General features: G+C 38.5%; 1 protein-coding gene across 6 annotated transcripts in view; it reads left to right on the top strand.

The window, feature by feature from the left end:
- MBD5 (methyl-CpG binding domain protein 5) overlaps positions 1–19,951 on the top strand; it is a 471,857-nt gene that overhangs the window by 437,807 nt on the left and 14,099 nt on the right. For 5 of the 6 annotated variants that reach the window (XM_045831183.1, XM_045831164.1, XM_045831173.1 and 2 more), the window contains 3 exons: positions 3,163–4,188; positions 5,791–5,996; positions 9,315–10,523. In XM_045831183.1, the coding sequence (XP_045687139.1) occupies positions 3,163–4,188; positions 5,791–5,996; positions 9,315–10,523 (2,441 nt within the window). The remainder of the gene's footprint in view (positions 1–3,162; positions 4,189–5,790; positions 5,997–9,314; positions 10,524–19,951) is intronic. The other variant, XM_045831211.1, reaches the window with a different exon arrangement.

Below are 19,951 nucleotides of genomic sequence, written 5' to 3'. Positions count from 1 at the left end.
TGAGGCCATTTCTTTCTCCTTTTCCACTCTCAAATCCCAGATCAAATTTTACCACTTGCTTAGTTTTCCCTGACACCTTCAGTTTTACAGTTGCCTTCCTGTTATACACCTATTACAGCTCTTAGGTATTACAATTGCACGAGTTCTATGAAAAGGGCATTATATTCTCATTCATACTAAGCTCTCAATAAATGTATATTTGAGAGAAGAAAAAGACAGGGAGGTTTGTGTGTTCCAGACTTGGTCTAAACTGAGTTCCTGTAGGAAAGAGCAGGGTGTTGTGTGGTAGTTTTGTTTGGTTTTTGTTTTTGTATAATCATTTCTATCCTTTTATTCAGCAGAGTATACCTGTTTGTCCAACTGGTTTGTTGAAAATTAGAGAAAATAAAAATAGAACTTGTTCTACATATTACTCTTAAGAAGTTTGTGCTATTCACCACCTTCTTGTTTATAATGCAAAAATACACCCAGAGTAACTAAGATTCTCATTATTTTCATTCCTCAAGAATGTTTAGATAGAGCACTTTTAGAATAATGTCCCCAAATGGCTACTTTCTTGAATCTTAAATATGGGTGCTTCTCTTACAAAGATTAAAAAAATAATAACCTCTACAGAAATCCTTCTGCAAAGCCTTGCCACATGCACACTAGAGTACTTTGAAAATGTGCTCTTCAAGCAGAGGGGTGGTGATCTGTGCATTTAAATATGTCATTATTATGTAGCAGATAGGGGAGAGGCCTCAGATAGTGATTACCAGTAAATAAGAATTTTTATTCACTTGGTTAAAAATATGGTTTCCAAATGCAAATAAAGCACAATACCTATTTGCAGAAATAGCAGCGAGATTTAAGAGGCAATGAAATGTTGAAGATGTTGATTGTTTTATTATAAGTCAGAATTAATATTTAAAGAATTATATACCATATGCCTCAGCATTTGATATGTTATTACCTGACTCTTTGTGAACATAGTTATTATTTCATGATAATATTCTATAAATATTTATATATTTTCAAACAGAGGGTGTTTTTAAATTTCATTTTTTAAATGAAACACTGAGAGCTTTTTAAAAAGCAGGCATGACAGCTGGGAAAAGTTACAAAGTTGTGCTACCTTCATAGTCTGTAAGGTGTGCTGGTCTGTACTAACCACTACAACGTCTGCCAGTGTCGTCAGTAATGATGATGATAACTCCTTTTATTTGTATGGACTTTTACAAGGCCTTCACTTACCTATTTTTGATTCTCATAATAACTTTTCCTTAGGAAAAATTTAAAGATAGGAAAGTATCATATGCAATAAGATGTTCATCCCTGTGTTAAATACAATAATGAAAAAATCAAAATATAAGTGCCAGACTGTATCAGAATGTTTTCTAATATGGTTAATCCATATGCTACATGGTTAAATATATTAATATAAAGTCTATATATCAAAAAGGAGAAATTCTTGTATTATTCTGTTATGAGAGAACAAGAAGAATATAAAATTATATTTGTGCTATGATTATCACTGTGGAAACATTTCTGTGTATTTGGACAATGCCTCAATGGTAACTTGGTCAAATGTAAAACTTCTTTAGGCATAGAAGAGCACTAAAATGTCTGAGTTATTTTAGATTGTCAGTAACACTGCTATTGTTCATTATACCATATACATGTTTATATTTTAATATAAAATTAGATGCATATGCTTGTAACAATAAATATTTGCCAAATGCATGTATTATGTTGAAACAATGCATCTCTCAAGGGGGAAAGCTTTTATGAGAAAATGATTATAGGTTGCTTTTCAACAGAATGTGATTCTCACCCTCCTCACCCCACCCCTCGTGCACCTGAGTCACCAGGGTGATTTCAAAGAACTCTGCTGCTCAGGGCGCTGTGCCCAAGATGAGTTTCTGCCTGGTCTGGATAGGCCCCCAGCGTTGCTTTTTTCTTTTCTTTTCAAGTTATCCAGGTAATCCTAGTGTGCAGCTTGGATTGAGAGCAATTAAAACAATTATAATATCCAAAGTCTTAAACTTTTAAATATTAAATTCCCAGAATTTTCATCTCACATAAATAAGACTTCCAAAACTAAAAATGCCTTTTGAGTGAAGACTGGTCTGATTTAAGGAATCACGAATACAAAGAAAGTACTTTTATGCTGTCAGAGTAGCAAAGATTTAAAAATAGTAAAATACAGTGTTGGTGAGAATGACCAATGCCATACACTATTTATAGAAATGTAAATTAAATGTATATTGATCAAGTTCTCTCTAGGGCAGTTTGACAGTATGTATTCAAAGCTTTATGTGTATGTAAATGCTTTTGTCCTTGGAATTCCACTTTGAAGGGTTGAGCCTTGATAAGGAATTGAGCATATTGACAAAAATGAGTTAATGTTTCCAAAGTGTTGCTTATGATGTGAAAGATTGTAAACAATCAAAATATCACATCTGTGGATTGATTAAATTATGGTGTATTCATACATGATACTAGTAAAGTAATTCTGTAGTTAAATGAGTTAATATGGAAAGATACAATATATTGACAAATGAAAAAAGTTATAAAACAGCATAATTCCCTTTTTGTTAAAATATATAACATATCTACGTGTGTGTATACATAGGTATGTGTATATGTATATATGTGCATATATGTGTGTATAGAGAGGTGGGATAACTACATTAAAATATTAAAATAAGGTAATTTTTAATTTTTGTTCTATACTTATGTATATTCTACTTATTTTTTTCACTAGAAGTACTAGTATTACACATAAAGATCAACAACTTCTTAAAAATGAAAAATATATATCTTGAAAAATGAAGACTTCTGCTTTTGTCTAACCCAAACAAATGAACTACTACAGAACTTCTTCCATCTTCACTTTGCCCAACTGTGAAAAATGAGCTATTTGATAGAAACAGCTATTTCTCAATATGCTAAACTTCTCCAATACATTTATTTTCAAAGTGGATTAGGAAGTATAAAGTTAAACTTGTGTCACTAACAGAGGGCATATCATCTTTGATCACAATTAATCTGATTAAAACCAGTAAAGGTGACATGTAATGAATTGATTGAAAAGTTTCTCAGTGTGTTGTTATGGGGTTGTCTTCCTTGACGACCATCATTAACAAGTGCTGTTCTTGTTTTGCTGTTTCCCCATTGCAGGCAGGTCAGGACCGTCATCCTCCATTGCCATAGCCGGCACCAGCCACCCTGCCATCACAAAGACAACATCTGTTCTTCAAGACGGCGTCATAGTCACCACTGCAGCTGGAAACCCACTGCAGAGCCAGCTGCCCATCGGGAGCGATTTTCCTTTTGTTGGCCAGGAGCACGCACTTCATTTTCCATCCAACAGCACTTCAAACAACCATCTTCCACACCCCTTGAACCCCAGCCTCCTCAGTTCTCTACCTATCTCTTTGCCAGTGAATCAACAGCATCTCCTAAACCAGAATCTATTAAATATCCTCCAGCCTTCAGCAGGAGAAGGCAAGTCTGAGATCAACCTCCACCCCTTAGGTTTTCTCAACCCGAATGTAAACGCTGCTTTAGCTTTTCTCTCCGGTGATGTGGATGGGCAGGTATTGCAGCCTGTTCACTTTCAGCTCTTAGCAGCCCTGCTTCAGAACCAAGCCCACGCAGCTGCCATGCTTCCCCTGCCATCTTTCAATCTGACCATCTCAGATCTTTTTCAACAGCAAAATACCCCCTTTCCCTCATTAACACAGATGACAGCCCCACCAGACCATTTGCCAAGCAATCAGTCAGAGAACAGCCAAGCTGAGACCCTTTTAACCAGCCCCCTGGGGAACCCTTTACCAAGCTTTGCAGGCAGTGACACTGCTTTTAACCCCCTGTTCCTCCCAGCTGTCACTGGGGCCTCAGGATTAATGGCCTTGAATCCCCAGCTGTTGGGAGGTGTCCTGAACTCGGCATCGGCCAACACCGCTAATCATCCAGAGGTTTCCATAGCAACTTCTTCCCAGGCAACCACTACCACAACCACTACATCATCAGCAGTGGCAGCACTGACTGTCTCAACACTTGGTGGGACAGCAGTGGTGTCAATGGCAGAAACATTGCTGAATATATCTAATAATGCTGGGAACACACCTGGTCCAGCTAAACTCAACAGTAACTCTGTGGTGCCACAGCTACTTAACCCTCTACTGGGGACAGGTTTGCTTGGTAAGTTAAATTTTTTCACAAATTTTTACAAAAGAAACGTTTTTCTAATTCTATTTTCTCCTTTTTAAAAACTCCATTTTGTCACACTATTTTTAAAAATGTTTTTGTTATGTCACAGCTTGCTTAAGGAACTAAATATAATAACACCCGCACACAACCTAGTTATACAAACATGAAAATGACTTTTTTCTTTTCCCCTATTCTAGCAATGCTAAATATTTTAATTTGTTTTCTCATCTTCTAATTCTGATGCCACCTAAACCTAACCTATTCATCATTCTTTTAAGCCAAGTAGAGTCTTATTTTTCAAATAATAAAGCACAGGTACATCTTAAAAATAACTTTTATTTGAATTTTAGTTGGTGTGGCATCACAGGGTTAGTATGAGCAGCTGCACTGTGGATGGAAACAGTCTGAGGAAGTGTTTTTCCAGGTGATCTCTAAATAAACAGAACTAAATACTTATCCAGCAAAATAAAAAACAAGGCATACAAACATTCAAAATTAAAGTTTGCCCAGGTTCAAGGAAACAGCCCCGATAGTTACTGCTAGATTTCCTCAGACAGTAGTAGTTAAAATTTTGTGACTTACAAACAGAATCCTTCCTGTAGATTATATTATCACAAAAATGTTAGAATATAATGCCAGGTATATTCCACTGCTTGATGCAGGTAACTGGAATAAACAGAGATGGTTCCCATAAGTCTGGAAGCATCGGCAGATGTACTCGATACTCATGTTTGGTGTATGTAAACATACATTTTTTATATATTCATATTTATATATACATAAGTACATATATTTGCAGATTTATGGATACCTTTATAACATAGTTTCATTAGTTCTATTTGGCATTGAAATCAATGGAGGTAAATAATCTAAAAAGCATAATAGATTTATATATTTCAAATTACAGGACAATTTCTGTGACATCATCCTCAAAATAACTTCAGCATAATTTCAAAACAAGTCTATTCAATTTTGAATATAAATTTAGTTATTAACTAATCCTACCTAATGTCTAATCATTATTTTTAGTGATTGTGACAATGATGTCTTTTTTACTGCTAGCTTTGTTCACAACTTTAATTTTTAGACAACCAACCTTTTACTTAAAAATAAAATACATATTTCCAGACCAAATCCAATTTTATTTGGTGGTAATTACAGATGATTGTGATTTGAGATCTAAATTTTGTAAATAAGGCCTGATCAGAGCCACTCATTTTAATCATCTGGTCAAATCCTTGTGATTGCTAAAACAGTGTAGGACTAATTTCTACCTTTAATTGTAGGTGATTTAATAAAAGTAGATTCAAAGAATTTTTTAACACTGAAGCTAAATATAAGGCCTGGTTAGTGGATAAAGCAAAGACTAGTTTCTCCATGATATAAAATTTAAAAAAAACTAATTACGAAAGATATAATTAAATAGTAAAATACTCTTTCCTTACCACCTAGTAAGACTTTGAGGAGAAAAAGCGAAAATTATCATGTAAGTCTCGTTTATAGTTTTTGTTTTAGGAATTGTCAGGCACAAAGGTAGGCATAAAATTGCCAAAGAATCACATTGACTTACATTTTATGTTTTTCAAACTATAGGTGACATGTCCTCAGTAAACAATACTTTGAATAACCATCAACTGACTCATCTACAGTCGCTGTTAAACAACAATCAGATGTTTCCTCCAAATCAGCAGCAGCAGCTTCTCCAGGGCTACCAGAACCTCCAAGCATTTCAAGGACAGCCCACAATCCCTTGCCCAGCTAACAGTAACCCCATGGCTTGCCTGTTTCAGAACTTTCAGGTACTCTCCTTCCTTGGGTCACTTTAGTAGAGAACAATGTCTAAACTTTTTGAACACTTTGGGGGAAGAGACAAAAGAAGGAAGTTACATGCCCTTCTACCTCTACTCACTGTCTTTTCTCAGTAATGATTGTTACACATTCTAGTCTTTTGTGTGAAGCTTATTTTATTTTGTCTGAAGCATGTCAGTGGTCCTTTTGGGGCAGTTAGTAAAAACTGATCTTGGCACCCTCTCAAACCCTTTTGAGGGTTTAAGCCAATTGCTCTCATGATTAAAAGCCACAGCCTTAACATGCCTACCTCACTCTCCAGCCCCAGCTCTTACTACTGTCTCCTTGGCTTCAGCCACATGGTCTTCTTTTAGTTAAACAAACTGAATAAATCCCTGATAAATTTAAGAGCTAGATGCAAAAAGTAACACTAAATAAATACAAGAAGAAAATACAGAATTTTTAAAAATAGTCTTGGGCTCTGGCTGGTGTAGCTCAGTGGGTTGGGCATTGTCCCATAAACTGAAAGGTCACAGTTCGACTCCCAGTCAGGGCACATGCCTGGGTTGCAGGCCAGGTCCCCAGTTGGGAGTGTGCAAGAGGCAACCACACATTGATGTTCTTCTTCCTCTCTTTCTCCCTTCCATCCCCTTTCTCTAAAAATAAATAAATAAAATCTTAAAAATTAAAAAAATAATAATCTTGGAATAGAGAAGGCTCTTTCATCAAGACACAAAACCAAGTAGTTTTTTAAAAAGTTATGTAATTGAATACATACACCTTTAAAATCTTTATCTTTAAAGATAAACTACTAATAAACATGAAAGAATAATCAGCATTATATAAATTACAACACTAATGTGTCATTGGATTGATGATACCTTGTTGACAGTGGTGTGGGATAATGGATTCTTGGAGATTTATTCTTGGTCTGATTATATGCTGATTCAGTCCTTTTGATAGTTTATCAAGTTTTTAAATATACATGTCTTTGACCCAGAAATGTAACTTCTGTGTATCTATTCTAAAGAAATCTTCATATGTGAACAAAAGGGCACAATTCAGAATGTTTGTTACAATTACTTAAGTGTCCATCAGTAGGGGCATAGTCAAATATGCTATGGTAGATTCATCTACCTAGTGGTTTGACAGATTAGCTAGATTTATATAATCTGACATGAAAAGATCCACAAGATTGCAAGACTCCAGTACTATAGTATTACAGAAGAAAACTGAAATACAATGTCATTTATGGGAAAGATATGAAGAAGAAAAGGAAGGAGGGAGGAAGGGAAGGGAAGGGAAAACCAGATATTCACCTACACATTTTAATGTATTAAAAATAAGTGTCTGCAAGGAAATGGGATTGGAATGGGATGGGAAAGTACAGGTTTAGGTGGATTGTAATGATAAAGAAAACTTTTGTTTTTGACAATGAGAAAATACTCATAGACATATAATTTAGAAGGGAAGAGGAAGTGCTTAGCCATGTCACTGAGAAAATAAGGGGATAAAGCCTGAAGAGATACTATTTGATTCAGCAGTGAGAATATGACCAGTGACTTGGTGGAATGCAGTTCTGATGGAGTAATTGGAGCAAGAGCCAGAGTGCAATGGATGAAAGGATTGAAAAGATTAGGAATTAAAGAGTGAAATAAAAAATTTCAAAAATATAACTCTGAAGAACATAAGAAAAACAGGGTAGTGCCCCAAGACAGATGTAGGTTGAATGCCAATTTTTAAAATAGGAACACCATGCACATAGTTACGTGCTAAAGGAAAGAGGCAAAAAAGTTGAAGAGATGGTGATTACCAGAGGGAAAGAGAGTGGGGGTTGGTGGAAGAGGGTAAAGAGAAAATAAATGTCTTTGGGTGGTAACACAATACAATATACAGGTGATGTATATTACAGAATTGTACACGTGAAACCCTATATAATTTTATTAACTAGTGTCACTGCAATACATTGAATTTTTAAAAAGTGGAAGAGAACATAAAGAAGGGAAGGAATAATAGATAAGGCAAGATCCCTGAGCAGGGGCTTGGAATCCAAAGCATAAACGGAGAACTTACTCTCAGAGAGCAGAAGGGACCCCTCTTACACTGGGAAACTGGACAGGGTTTAGGACACACATGGTTGCAGAGAAGGATGTGCAGCCAGAAGGCAGAGAGGAGCAGAGTGTAAGACTTAAAAGAATTCTTAATTTATGAACTCCATCCTCTGTGTTAAGTAAGGCCATCTCCTAAGTGCAGGAGATGGGATAGCAGCTGGCTTGTGGAAGTGGGTAAAGATTTGAACAGTGGTGAAGAAGAGTGCTGTCTAAGTGGAGGATCACAGCATTGGTGGAAACAGTAAGCTCCCAGCTGGATTGGAAGCCAGATACTCAGCATCCTCAATGTAGATGTAGATGAAGCAGGCTGTTGAATTGATTCAGGACTGGGATTCTATCTGGTAGGTGCAGACAAGGGGAGAATGGCAAGAGAGTAGTTGATGTGCTGATGGGTCCCAAGTCTTAGTTTGGTGGAGGAGGATGGGAAAACAGGAAAGGAATCACCACTGAAGGGAAAACACCAAGTATCAAAGGTCTGGAGCAGCAATTCTTAGACGGGGTTGATGAAATTAGAATAACCTTGGGGATGTGTTCAAATTGCACGCATTCTTCCCATCCTGAGATCTGATCATTTCCCCGGGGGGCATTCCCTCCCTCTGCCTCTTCTCCACTGAGAATCACTTCCATAGGGAACCATTGTCACTGCCGACAGCATGGGGGTGACCCTCAGCTGATGGCCGGGCAAGGGTGAAAAGTAGGTGTTATGACCCTACCTGAAGACTTTCAAAATTTGGTGTTATATCAGAAATATCTTATTGTAAGGAAAGGTGTATATGTTTGTTTTGTTTTATGTTGTATATATTTCACTTAATTCAGTAGAAATCATTTTCAAAATTGGATTCCCTTTGTAATTTGAGCAGTGTTGGTGACTGAATCCCAAGTTGCAAAACATGTAATGATACTAAATACTTGGAATCACCACCATAAAACACACTAGGTCCAACAGCCTCAACTTTAATTTTTCTAGAGAATGTTTAGTAATGATTTTTTTTAAAATCTGAATGGTTTTAACCAAAGCAACAGTACCTAAATATAATGGAGGCATAAGCTTTTCTATACAGAGTGGCTTTTTATTTCATTTTTGAATCTTGTTTTTTCTTTACATTTTCTTCCTTGTTATACCTGTTTGTCTTTTGGTAGATCTTAAAATTATGTCTTTCTCTCTGAGGTCTTTAATTTTTTTTTCTCTCTCCACTGCTTCCTGTCTATTTCTTTAAGGTGAGAATGCAGGAAGATGCAGCTCTCCTCACCAAAAGAATAAGCACTCAGCCAGGGCTCACAGCACTTCCTGAGAATCCAAACACTGCACTCCCACCCTTCCAAGATACATCTTGTGATCTGCAGCCGAGGATGGACCCGCCTCTTGGTCAGCAGGTGAAGGACGGCCTTGTTGTGAGTGGCCAAGGTGATGCCTCCGTAGATGCCATTTACAAGGCAGTTGTTGATGCAGCCAGCAAAGGAATGCAGGTTGTCATCACCACTGCAGTCAACAACACGACCCAGATCAGCCCCATTCCAGCTCTGAGTGCCATGAGTGCCTTCACTGCTTCGATTGGTGACCCATTAAGTCTCCCCAGTGCTGTCAGTGCAGTCATCCATGGACGGAACGTGGGCACTGTCGATCATGACGGGAGGCTGAGGAGTGCCAGAGGGGCTCGGCTGCCCAGGAACCTGGACCAGGGGAAAAACTCAAACGAAGGAGATGGGTTTGAATACTTCAAGTCAGCAAGTTGCCACACATCTAAAAAACAGTGGGATGGGGAGCAAAGCCCTGGAGGGGAAAGGAACAGGTGGAAGTGTGAGGACTTTTTAGATCATGCAGGCCATGTTCACAGTAGTCCTTGTCACGAGAGGTCCAACAATGTCTCTACACTGCCATTTCTGCCTGGGGAACAGCACCCAATACTGTTACCACCAAGAAACTGTCAAGGGGATAAAATTCTGGAGGAGAATTTCAGGTTTAATAACTACAAAAGAACTATGATGAGTTTTAAGGAGAGGCTAGAGAACACCATGGAGAGATGTGCACACATTAATGGGAACAGACCACGACAGAGTCGTGGTTTTGGAGAGTTGCTGAGCACCACCAAGCAAGACCTGGTCCTAGAGGAGCAGTCTCCGAGCTCCTCAAACAGTTTGGAAAGTTCTCTGGTCAAAGACTACATCCATTACAATGGAGACTTTAATGCCAAAAGCATTAATGGGTGTGTGCCTAGCCCTTCAGACGCTAAAAGCATTAGTAGTGAAGATGACCTACGGAATCCAGACTCCCCCTCTTCAAATGAGTTGATACATTATAGGCCAAGGACGTTCAACGTTGGCGACTTGGTCTGGGGCCAAATCAAAGGACTGACTTCCTGGCCTGGAAAATTAGTAAGAGAAGACGACGTTCACAATTTATGTCAACAAAGCCCCGAGGAAGGGAAGGTATACAAATCTTTATCCATTGTCAAATACTAACCTTTATTCCGATATCAATTATTTTTTGTTATCATCACTTTGGATTCTTTGGATTTGAAATTAGGATTCTCCATGACTCATTCAGGTCTCATAAACTTCTGGAGCATAAAGTGAAGAGGGGAAGTTTATAGTCACCAAATGTCATATCATCAAGGGGTGAGTTGTGAAACGTCTGTAGATTCCACTAAGGCTCAGAGTGGTTCTAACCTAGGAACCAGAGGCAACAGGAAGTGCCAGGGGACAGCTTTCCCTCCGTGTGCTTCCATGTGACCCTTAGCGCTGGGGAGAGGGTAAAGTTGGGTGGAGCTGCAGCCATTTCTGGAAGCAGCAGGTAATGTCTGGAATCAGAATGATGTCTCCTTTCAGGAAAAGTTCTGGGTCTTTATAACACATGGAAATGTTTAACCCCATAGTCTGGTTCTACTTAACAAAATCTGATCATATAAATTAAATGAAAACTCCATGAAACTACCATTCAATTTAGAAGAAATTAGTAGGGGTCTTCTGGTCTTTCTCCCCCCACCCCAGAGTTGGTAGAAGTGATTCACTAGGCCAGAAATATGCAGAATGTTTAAAGTATAAAAATTTACATCTGACCAGGAGGAAATAATAATGCATATTCCCCACATATAGTGAAGAAACATATAATTTTTCATCTCCTTAGGAAATAAAAATTACTCTTCCAGGTATATAGTATTATTCTTTTAAAGAGTATATTGTGCAAAGCTATTTCAACTCTGCTCAAACCTCCACTGGCACTTCGGTTTAATGGCAGGAAACCAAAAGCATTTTTGCCAGCACAGTAAAAAGATTGTCTTTCTCCAAATGACCGGGAGGTCCTTGAACCCATTGCTCATAATGCCTAATATATACTTGTCGGGATACATTCTGGGCATAATGTTTCTACGTTTGATAAGAAAATGAACTCCATACTCCTATTCACAAAACGTTTTATGCTTTAATCTCTCTGAGACCAGACAAACATTCTTTAGGTTGATAAACCTAAATGTGTTTGACAGTTTATTCAAAAATAATTAGAAACAGCAAAATTGAGCTTTTATGATATAAATGGAACTGCTGCAAACACAAGATGTAGACATTGAACTGTTTTACAACGTCTGTGCAAATGAAACCACGTCTTTTTTTATGCGCCATTTTCAAAAGCTTAACTAAAGAAAAGATTATGGCGTCTCTCTGTTTCCTGGAAACCTTCTTCCTGACCTAAATGCCTTGTCTAAACATCTTTTTATGTCCCCAGGAGATGAGCGGCATGTACCTTTAACACATTTCACATTAAACAATGGTCCTAATCTTCTGATTAGTCTATGTTGGAAAACTCCTAAAATTGAGTTCTTTACTGATATTTGGGGAGATGTAGTTTTTAAAAACCACCATTATCTAAGAGTCCAAGAAACATTTATTTTTCTTCATTTAAGCAGGCAACTGGTTTAGATTTCCAAAAATCTAGATTCTTCTTCCTTATTGTAATCAATACACGAATTCTTAATAGGAAGCATAAATTTGTATCTGTAACTTAAAATATCCGCCCCCCACTGGCTGACACTGTAGTTTTGCATTCTCAAAACATTGCTATGAAGATACACTACAAGTATTTTTAGTAATTCAGAAAAGATAATTCAGAGCACATGTTTAGAGGTGAAAAACTGAAAACATATATGTAATGAAATATTAATAACACACGAAATATTTATCTATCCTTAAAAAGCAAGGTATAATAACCTTAAATGCTCTAGGGCACTTCACGTTTTTGAAAACCTCAGGTCTTTCCAGGGCCTACCTCACTTTTTCACGGGAGAAACAAAGTGCTGCTTCACAAAGAATCTTTTTTTCTCCTGTAGGTCACAAAACAAAGGAAGGGCTTCCTCATACCTTATTTAAAGATGCCCAGCTAGCCAAACAGTGTTCCCAGTGTAACACCAGAAAAGGCAAAACTTCACACACAGTCCTGACTTCAAGCCAGCTGGCCTTTGCCTGGCGACTTGGTGATCCTGGTTCACCCAGAGAAAGTTACACTATGTCTAATTTCTGTGTAAGACAAAGCAGGATCTATTTGAAAAGATTTCCAGTAAAACACTTTTTTAAAAATTTGTACTCTTATTTAAGTGAACAAAGTGTGATGTGAATTTAATTTATGTAGCACCCTTTAGTTCTCAACAATGTTGGATCAAGTCTACCACATTAATAACCAGATTTCTGCTTTTAACGGGTGAGCAAGACATTAGGGTTTCTTCTATACACTGTGGCAATGCCTGACATTTTAATGAAGTCGAAAGAGAAAAATAGGCTGACTCTGTAAACAATTTGTTTATTCTAGTAAGATCTTATTAATTCCACCTTACCAATGCGGAAGGGACTGTTTTCCCTAGTGTTTATCTTTGTAACATCTCAGAGGAAATGGTTTCCTAGACAATTTTCTTACACATTATCCTTTTAAAACTTCTTCACCTCTCAGTTTTTCATATGATTTCTCTATGAAAGCAAATTAATCAAAGATCCTGTCAGATCCCACCAGATAAAATCTTTGTTAACTCCGGTTTTAGAGTAGATGTATTATCTTATCTCCCTACCACCCCACATCCCACAAACCTATCATTTATTTTATGTGTCAGTCTTTGTTCTCAGCAAGCCCTGTAAATTCTTTTTGGAAGCAGGCCAAGCAGGGGAAAATAAATAATTAATTGACAGGACTGCAGGTTACTGAGTCAGAGCAGACCAGGCACCTGCCATGTTTCTGGCTCTATGAGGGGCCTCTGGACTGAGAGGCCGGTGCTGTGGTGGAGCAGTGATACCTGCTGGGGGCTGAGATCTCCATCTCCAGGTTGTCCATGAGCCGATGCTTTAGCCAACTTCTTGTCATGATAGTAAATGACTGGTTCATTTTGTGATTTTAGAAAGGCACTTTCAACCTTTGGTGGGGTATGACATGTAGCAGAATTATGAATAAACCATGAGAAATATTCTGTAGTTTCTGAGATTACTTCATAAGATGTGTGATGTCTAAACATCAAATACTTCCTGAACACAGTCTACAGAAAACTAGAGAGAGAGCAAGGTGTGACCAGGAAGAGGCATGGGCTTTGGGCATTCTGACTCGAGCTTCATCCCAGCTCTGCCAGTTACCAAAATGGTCCTGGGTAGGCAGATTCGTCTGCCAGAGCTGCAATCTTCGCACCTCTCCAGTGGGAATATTAATTCCTACTCAGAATGACATTTTTAAGAATTAAAAATGGTAAACAAGATACCATAAATAGATTATCCAGCACACAAAAAGGCTCAGTAAAAATGAGCCTCCTCACCCCAGCTCTCTGTGTAAGACAACCTGGTTAATTTGGCTTCCAGTGCTATGGAATTGTGGCCATTTCACCTTAGTTAGTGCTTATCTGTGCATTATCCATGAGTACAGGGTTTACTAACCAGACTGAGTATAAAAGGGTTATAAGGAAGATATCCAGTGAATGAAATAATTTATAACTTTTTATAAACCTTAGCATATCATACAAGTTGGCATATCTGATTATAAATTAATATTAGCTATTCATTTCATGCAGGAGCTCAACTTGGAAGCATTTCAGAGCTTTAAGTTATTAAGTGAGCTTGAACGTCCTCTTCTCTTCAGAGTTGCTAAAAAATGTAAACTCACACTTTCTTCCTCTACCTTCCTTCACACCCTTCTCCCATCTCCCTTCACACCCTTTCCCCCGACCAACAACATTAATTAGCAAGATTTCTAACCATCTGTGACAAGTTGGACTGCTCACCCCTGTATAATCCTGGACCTGGACCAGCACTGAAGCTGTGTGGCTGTGCTGAGGATATTGTGTGATGTCTTATACCATTCGGGAAGTGGTATTGCCTACTAATAATTTTTTTCCTTTGGTTACCAGTTTGTAATGAAGTATCTTCTTCTGGAAAATATTTATACTTTTTCTAAATAAATGCAAGTTTCTCTCTAATCCCTGAACCCTTTATAGTTTAAGGTTCAGGGACCAAGGGTATGTACGTGCCCATTCATGGCCAGAGAGACTCACTGCCAGATCCTGGTGCCAGATTAGAGAATTCTTGCAAAGCAAACGGCTTCCACTGGCGCTACACCTATATGCTGCACTGTGCAAACACTTTAAGGCTATGCAACTGTGGGGGAGACAGTTATCTTTATGTACCTGTTTCACTGATTATTTAAGCATAGGAAAAATGCTCTTGTTGTGTAAAACAAATGTTGTAATTCTCATCTTTGATTTTACATTAACTAGCCTGAAAGGGATGATTCTCTTTTTTCTTTTCTAATAACAAAAAATAAAGTTCTTATTTTCTTCTGAGTAGATAATTTTTACTTTTCTGAACGTTGTTGCCCCATGTTATTGGACTTCACATGTTATTGCTCTAACATTTGATACTTTTTCTGACTCAAGCTTAACTTAGGAAGGGATGTATTTCTAGATTGGCACCAGAATGTCTCTTTTCAATGGGACGTTTGTTGTTTGACAAATGGAGACATCTTCTGATTGTGCAGAAAAGTTGTCCGTGTCAGTGCGACAGCACCTGGTTTGATATCGACAGGCTCTGCAAGGCAGGGGGCCGGGTGCTCCTTCCCTAGACTCACCGTTGGCTTTTCCTGCACCATCGTGTTCGGCAGGTAGAGGTAAAAACAGTTCTCTCGATAGTTGTTCAAAGCAGACAGAACTCATAAGAAAATCAATTTGAGGACCACTCACTTCCTGTATGTCAGCTCCACATCCCATGCTCACACGTTTTGGCAGTGTGGGCCCAAACCAGAGACAGGCTGCCATCATACTCGGGGGATGGAGGTAACTGAAGAAACTGAGCCTAGGGACTGACTTTGGGAGGTTACCCTCCTGTGATGTTTAAAATTTTCTTTTCTTTTTTTTTATTATATTTTATTGATTGTGCTATTACAGTTGTCCCATTTTCCCCCCTTCACTCCCCTCCACCCTGTACACCCTCTGCCACCCACATTCCCCGCTTTAGTTCATGTCCATGTGTCATACTTATAAGTTCTTTAGCTTCTACATTTCCCATACTATTCTTACCCTCCCCCTATCTATTTTCAGCCTACAATATATGCTACTTATTCTCTGTCCCTTTTCCCCCTCTCTCCTCCTCCCACTCCCCTGTTGCTAACCCCCCATATAATCTCCATTTCTGTGGTTCTGTTCCTGTTCTAGTTGTTTGTTTAGTTACTTTTGGTTTTGCTTTAGGTGTGGTTGTTAATAATTGTGAGTTTGCTGTTCTTTTACTATACATGTTTTTTCTTTATCTTCTTTTCTTAGATAAGTCCCTTTAACATTTCATAAAATAAGGGCTTAGTGATGATGAACTCCTTTAACTTGACCTTATCTGAGAAGCACTTTATCTGCCCTTCCATTCTAAATGAGAGCTTTGCTGGATAGAGCAATCTGGGATGTAGGTCCTTGTCTTTCATGACTTGGAATATTTCTTTCCAGCCCCTTCTTCCCTGTAAGGTCTCTTTTGAGAAATCAGCTGACAGTTTGATGGGAACTCCTTTGTAGGTGACTATTCCCTTATTTCTTGCTGCTTCTAGGATTCTCTCCTTCATTTTTACCTTGGCTAATGTAATTATGATGTGCCTTGGTGTGTTTCTTCTTGGGCCCAACTTCTTTGGGGCTCTCTGAGCTTCCTGGATTTCCTGGAAGTCTATTTCCTTTGCCAGAATGGGGAAGTTCTCCTTTATTATTTGTTCAAATACATGCTCAATCTGTTGCTTTTCTTCTTCCCTTTCTGGTACCCCTATAATTCTGATGTTGGAACGTTTAAAGATGTCTTGGAGGTTCCTAAGCTTCTCCTCGTTTTTTGTAAATTCTTATTTCTTCATTCTTTCCTGCTTGGTTGTTTTTTTCTTCCTTCTGGTCCACTCTATTGTTTTGAGTCCCAGTTTCCTTCCCATCACTATTGGTTCTGCGTGCATCTTCCTTCATCTCTTTTATGGTAACCTGCATTTTTTTCATGTAATTTGCGCCCAAAATCAACCAGTTCTGTGAGCTTCCTGATCACCAGTGTTTTGAACTGTGCATCTGATAGATTGGCTATCTCTTGGTCGCTCAAAAGGATGAGTCCTGGGGGATTGATCTGTTCTTCTGTTGGAGACATGTCTCTCTCTCTCTCTCCTTTTTTTTTTCCAGTCTGGTCGCTCCTGTTATGGTGAGGGGTGGAGCCTTAGGTGTTCACGGGGGCTGGGCACCCCAGTTGCTAGATTGTGATGTTGTATGTGAGGTGGGGGTGGGAGCGGGGGCGGGGACGGGAGGAACAATGGCAGTAGCCCCACTCTCTTGGGGCCTCAGTACCCGCCCTGAGATCCTGGGTTGCACACTCTGCCCTGGTCCACAATCGCCACCTCACTGGGTCCGCCAGCCGCTGCTTGCACACTCAGGGTCCACCGCTGCAATCTTGCGCATCCTGGAAGGCTTCCGCGCTCCCGGTGGCTTATGTGTCCATTTCTCCCCGATTGCGCGCCGCGACCCGCACCGCTCCTCCTCTCTGCCTCTCCTACCGGTCTGGATGAACGGGTCTACTTCAACTTCTTGGCTGTCCGACTTCCATTCAGATAAATTCTCTATCAGTTCTGAGTGTTATTCTGCCTCTAAATTGTTGTTGTTCTAATCTTGGTTGTGCGTGGAGGTACGGTGCATCCACCTATGCCTCCATCTTACGGAAGTCTAAAATTTTATTTTCAAAAACATTCTTTCTGTGCTTGATTATTAGTGTGAGCTGTTTGCATTGTTTGGTACTGTAATTCTCTGTTGAAATTGTCCTTTGTGTATTCCCTTTACCTTATATATTTTCCTGACCTCAGTTGGAAATGAGTCCTTTGTAGTATTTGGACTACATTTTGGCCCAAATGGTGGGATGGCAGGGGCAATCAATGCTCTGTAGCAAGGGAATCTTCTTGAAAAGGAAGCAAAATAGTTTTTTGAAAAGTGATAAGCAAGATGAGATCCAGGCTAAGAAGGTCAGCCTGATCAAAATTTGAGAGATCATAAAAATGAAAAACTAGATAAGACCAGACATGTGAATATTAGGAAGAAGACTAAACTGAGTGAGTCAAAAGGTTAGGTAAGACTGTAAGCTTTACTCCAGTGAACTGTGGAATACAGTATTGTGAACTTTTTTTTTCCTGAGCCAGAGGGAAAGGAGGCCTCTCTCCATTCACTGAAACTCAGTACACTGAGTTTGTGAGCTTGTCGATGCAGTTTGCATGTAGGTATTCAAAGTAGCAAATGCAATCTCAGGTCAGAAACATATACACACTTTCATTACATGAGCTTTTACCCAGTGTTTCTTGAGATATATGAGTTTATCCAAAACATTTCATCTGTTTATGTGTTGTGGGCCGAGATGAAATTTATTGTGACATTTAGAATAGATGTGCTCTAGTCCTATAGTGCAGTTCTCTAAAACTCAGAGATGCTGCTATTCAAAGTGAAGAGGAGAGGAAGCACACATAGACACAATACCCTCAGGTAGTGTCACTGACAAAAATAGTAACAATGTGGACCTGGTTAGTTCATTGGAAAAAATTAGGAGTTGATTTAGTGCTATTTCCATGAGTTCTATTGTTGGAAAATTTGGTTCATCCTTTCTGTCATAAGTGAGTTAACATTTTACCCCAAATTATTTATTTATCATTAATTCCCATTCTTTCAAGATTTAAAAAATTTACTAATAAATATTTGACAATAGTGAACCTAAGAAATGCCTCATATTTGCTTAATTTGCTATTTCCCAGACTTCAGCTGAAATAGTATGTTACCTGTACTATTACTTAGTTAAAATTTTTCTTTAAACCCATTTACTCATTTATTCATTCAACAAATATTTTTTGAACACATATTATGTACTAGGCACTATTCAAGCCATGTTTAAATAGCTTCTTCAGTCTTCTAAGTTATAATATGTGGAAATCATAGGTAAAGTAGTTCTTGTGTTTTTCTAATATAAGTTTGTATGAGTACCTAACTATTAAAAATGTTTAAAGGCCTGTTCATGTGGCACCTAAAATACTTTCACTGCTTTGGTGTTTGTAAACACCTTCATGTTCATTGTCTCTTTAGAGTCTCTCAGTGACCCATAAAAATCTGCACAATTATCCCTGCTGTACAGCTGAGAGAACGGAAGCCCAGAGAGAGGGATTCCCAAGGACACAAAGCACAGGCAGGGAGGTCCTCCTCCCCTGACTTTGAGTTTAGTGCTGGGCCTGCTGCTGCCAGCCCACAGGGCCACAGGGCCGCTGGCGCTGCAGAAATGGGGCGAGCAGTGAAGAACGAAAGGGGGAACTTGAGGTCAGCTGTCTTCCCTCCATTGTGAAATCTGTTATATGGCTTGTGCTCTCTTCTTTGACCTTTATGTGGCAGCTTTGCCTCAGCACTAAGTAGCTAAGAAGGTATCACCCAGAGATTTAATCCTGTTATCAGGATTAAAGCCTACAGGGAATTTTCACATAGTATCTCATTTAGTTAGTTTTGGAAAGCACCATCATTGCTTTCTCTTTCAGTTCACTGAATTCTTTAAAAACAATGTAGTTTGTAGTGAGAGTAACTTTGATCAGTACAGGCAAAATTAAATGAAGAAATCATTGTAAAGATTTAGTTTAGAAAAATGACCAGAAAATTATCTGGTTCAAAATTTTGAAAACAAATTTGGGCAGGGGTTATCTAAATTTCTGTAAAAATGCAATTTGATTTCAAATAATTTGACTGACTTTTTTGAGTATGTCTGTGTGTATGCATACATACATGTATGTGTATAGTATACCTATAAAACGAGTGTTTCAATGTGTATTAGAGTTGAGTGGCAGAGAGAGATTGAGTGCTTTGGAGTCAGACGTGAGTTTCAGTGCTGGCCATGTTACTCAAAGAATGAGACCCACCTGTGAAATAACAAAAATGATACTAGTTTTCAGTATTACCGTATTAAATAACAAAACAGTGCCTTTTACATAAAAGTGCACAAGAAATGTTTTTACTGCCCCATATTCCTTATTTAATTAAAATTAAAAGTTGAAGATTTAAAAAAAGAGTTTGAGCTAACTTAATGTTCTGTTTTTTCAGTTGAGTTCAACAGGGAAAGTTTCCACTGTGGTACCCTACCTTGTCTCACTGTGAATCCGCCTTCTGTCGCCTGCATCCATCCCTTCCTTCTGAAACCTCTCACCGCGCCAGTTTGTGTCTAATAGAAGCTTCTGTTACAGGAAAACTCTCTTCCTGCTGTCAAGAAATCCATTTAAATACAAGTGGAATTAGCTATAAGTTACACAAATGTAGTGTGTGGAATAGCTTTCATATTCTCTTTGTGGGAGTAAATACAAGATGGAGTCTCATGTCTCACAAGAAAGGTGAAAA

This window comes from Phyllostomus hastatus, unplaced genomic scaffold, assembly GCF_019186645.2.
Source record: "Phyllostomus hastatus isolate PE091 unplaced genomic scaffold, TTU_PhHast_1.1 phas_contig_1, whole genome shotgun sequence".
NCBI lineage: Eukaryota > Metazoa > Chordata > Mammalia > Chiroptera > Phyllostomidae > Phyllostomus > Phyllostomus hastatus.
Note: the sequence above shows the minus strand (reverse complement) of the source record. Positions and strands in the feature narration are given on the sequence as shown.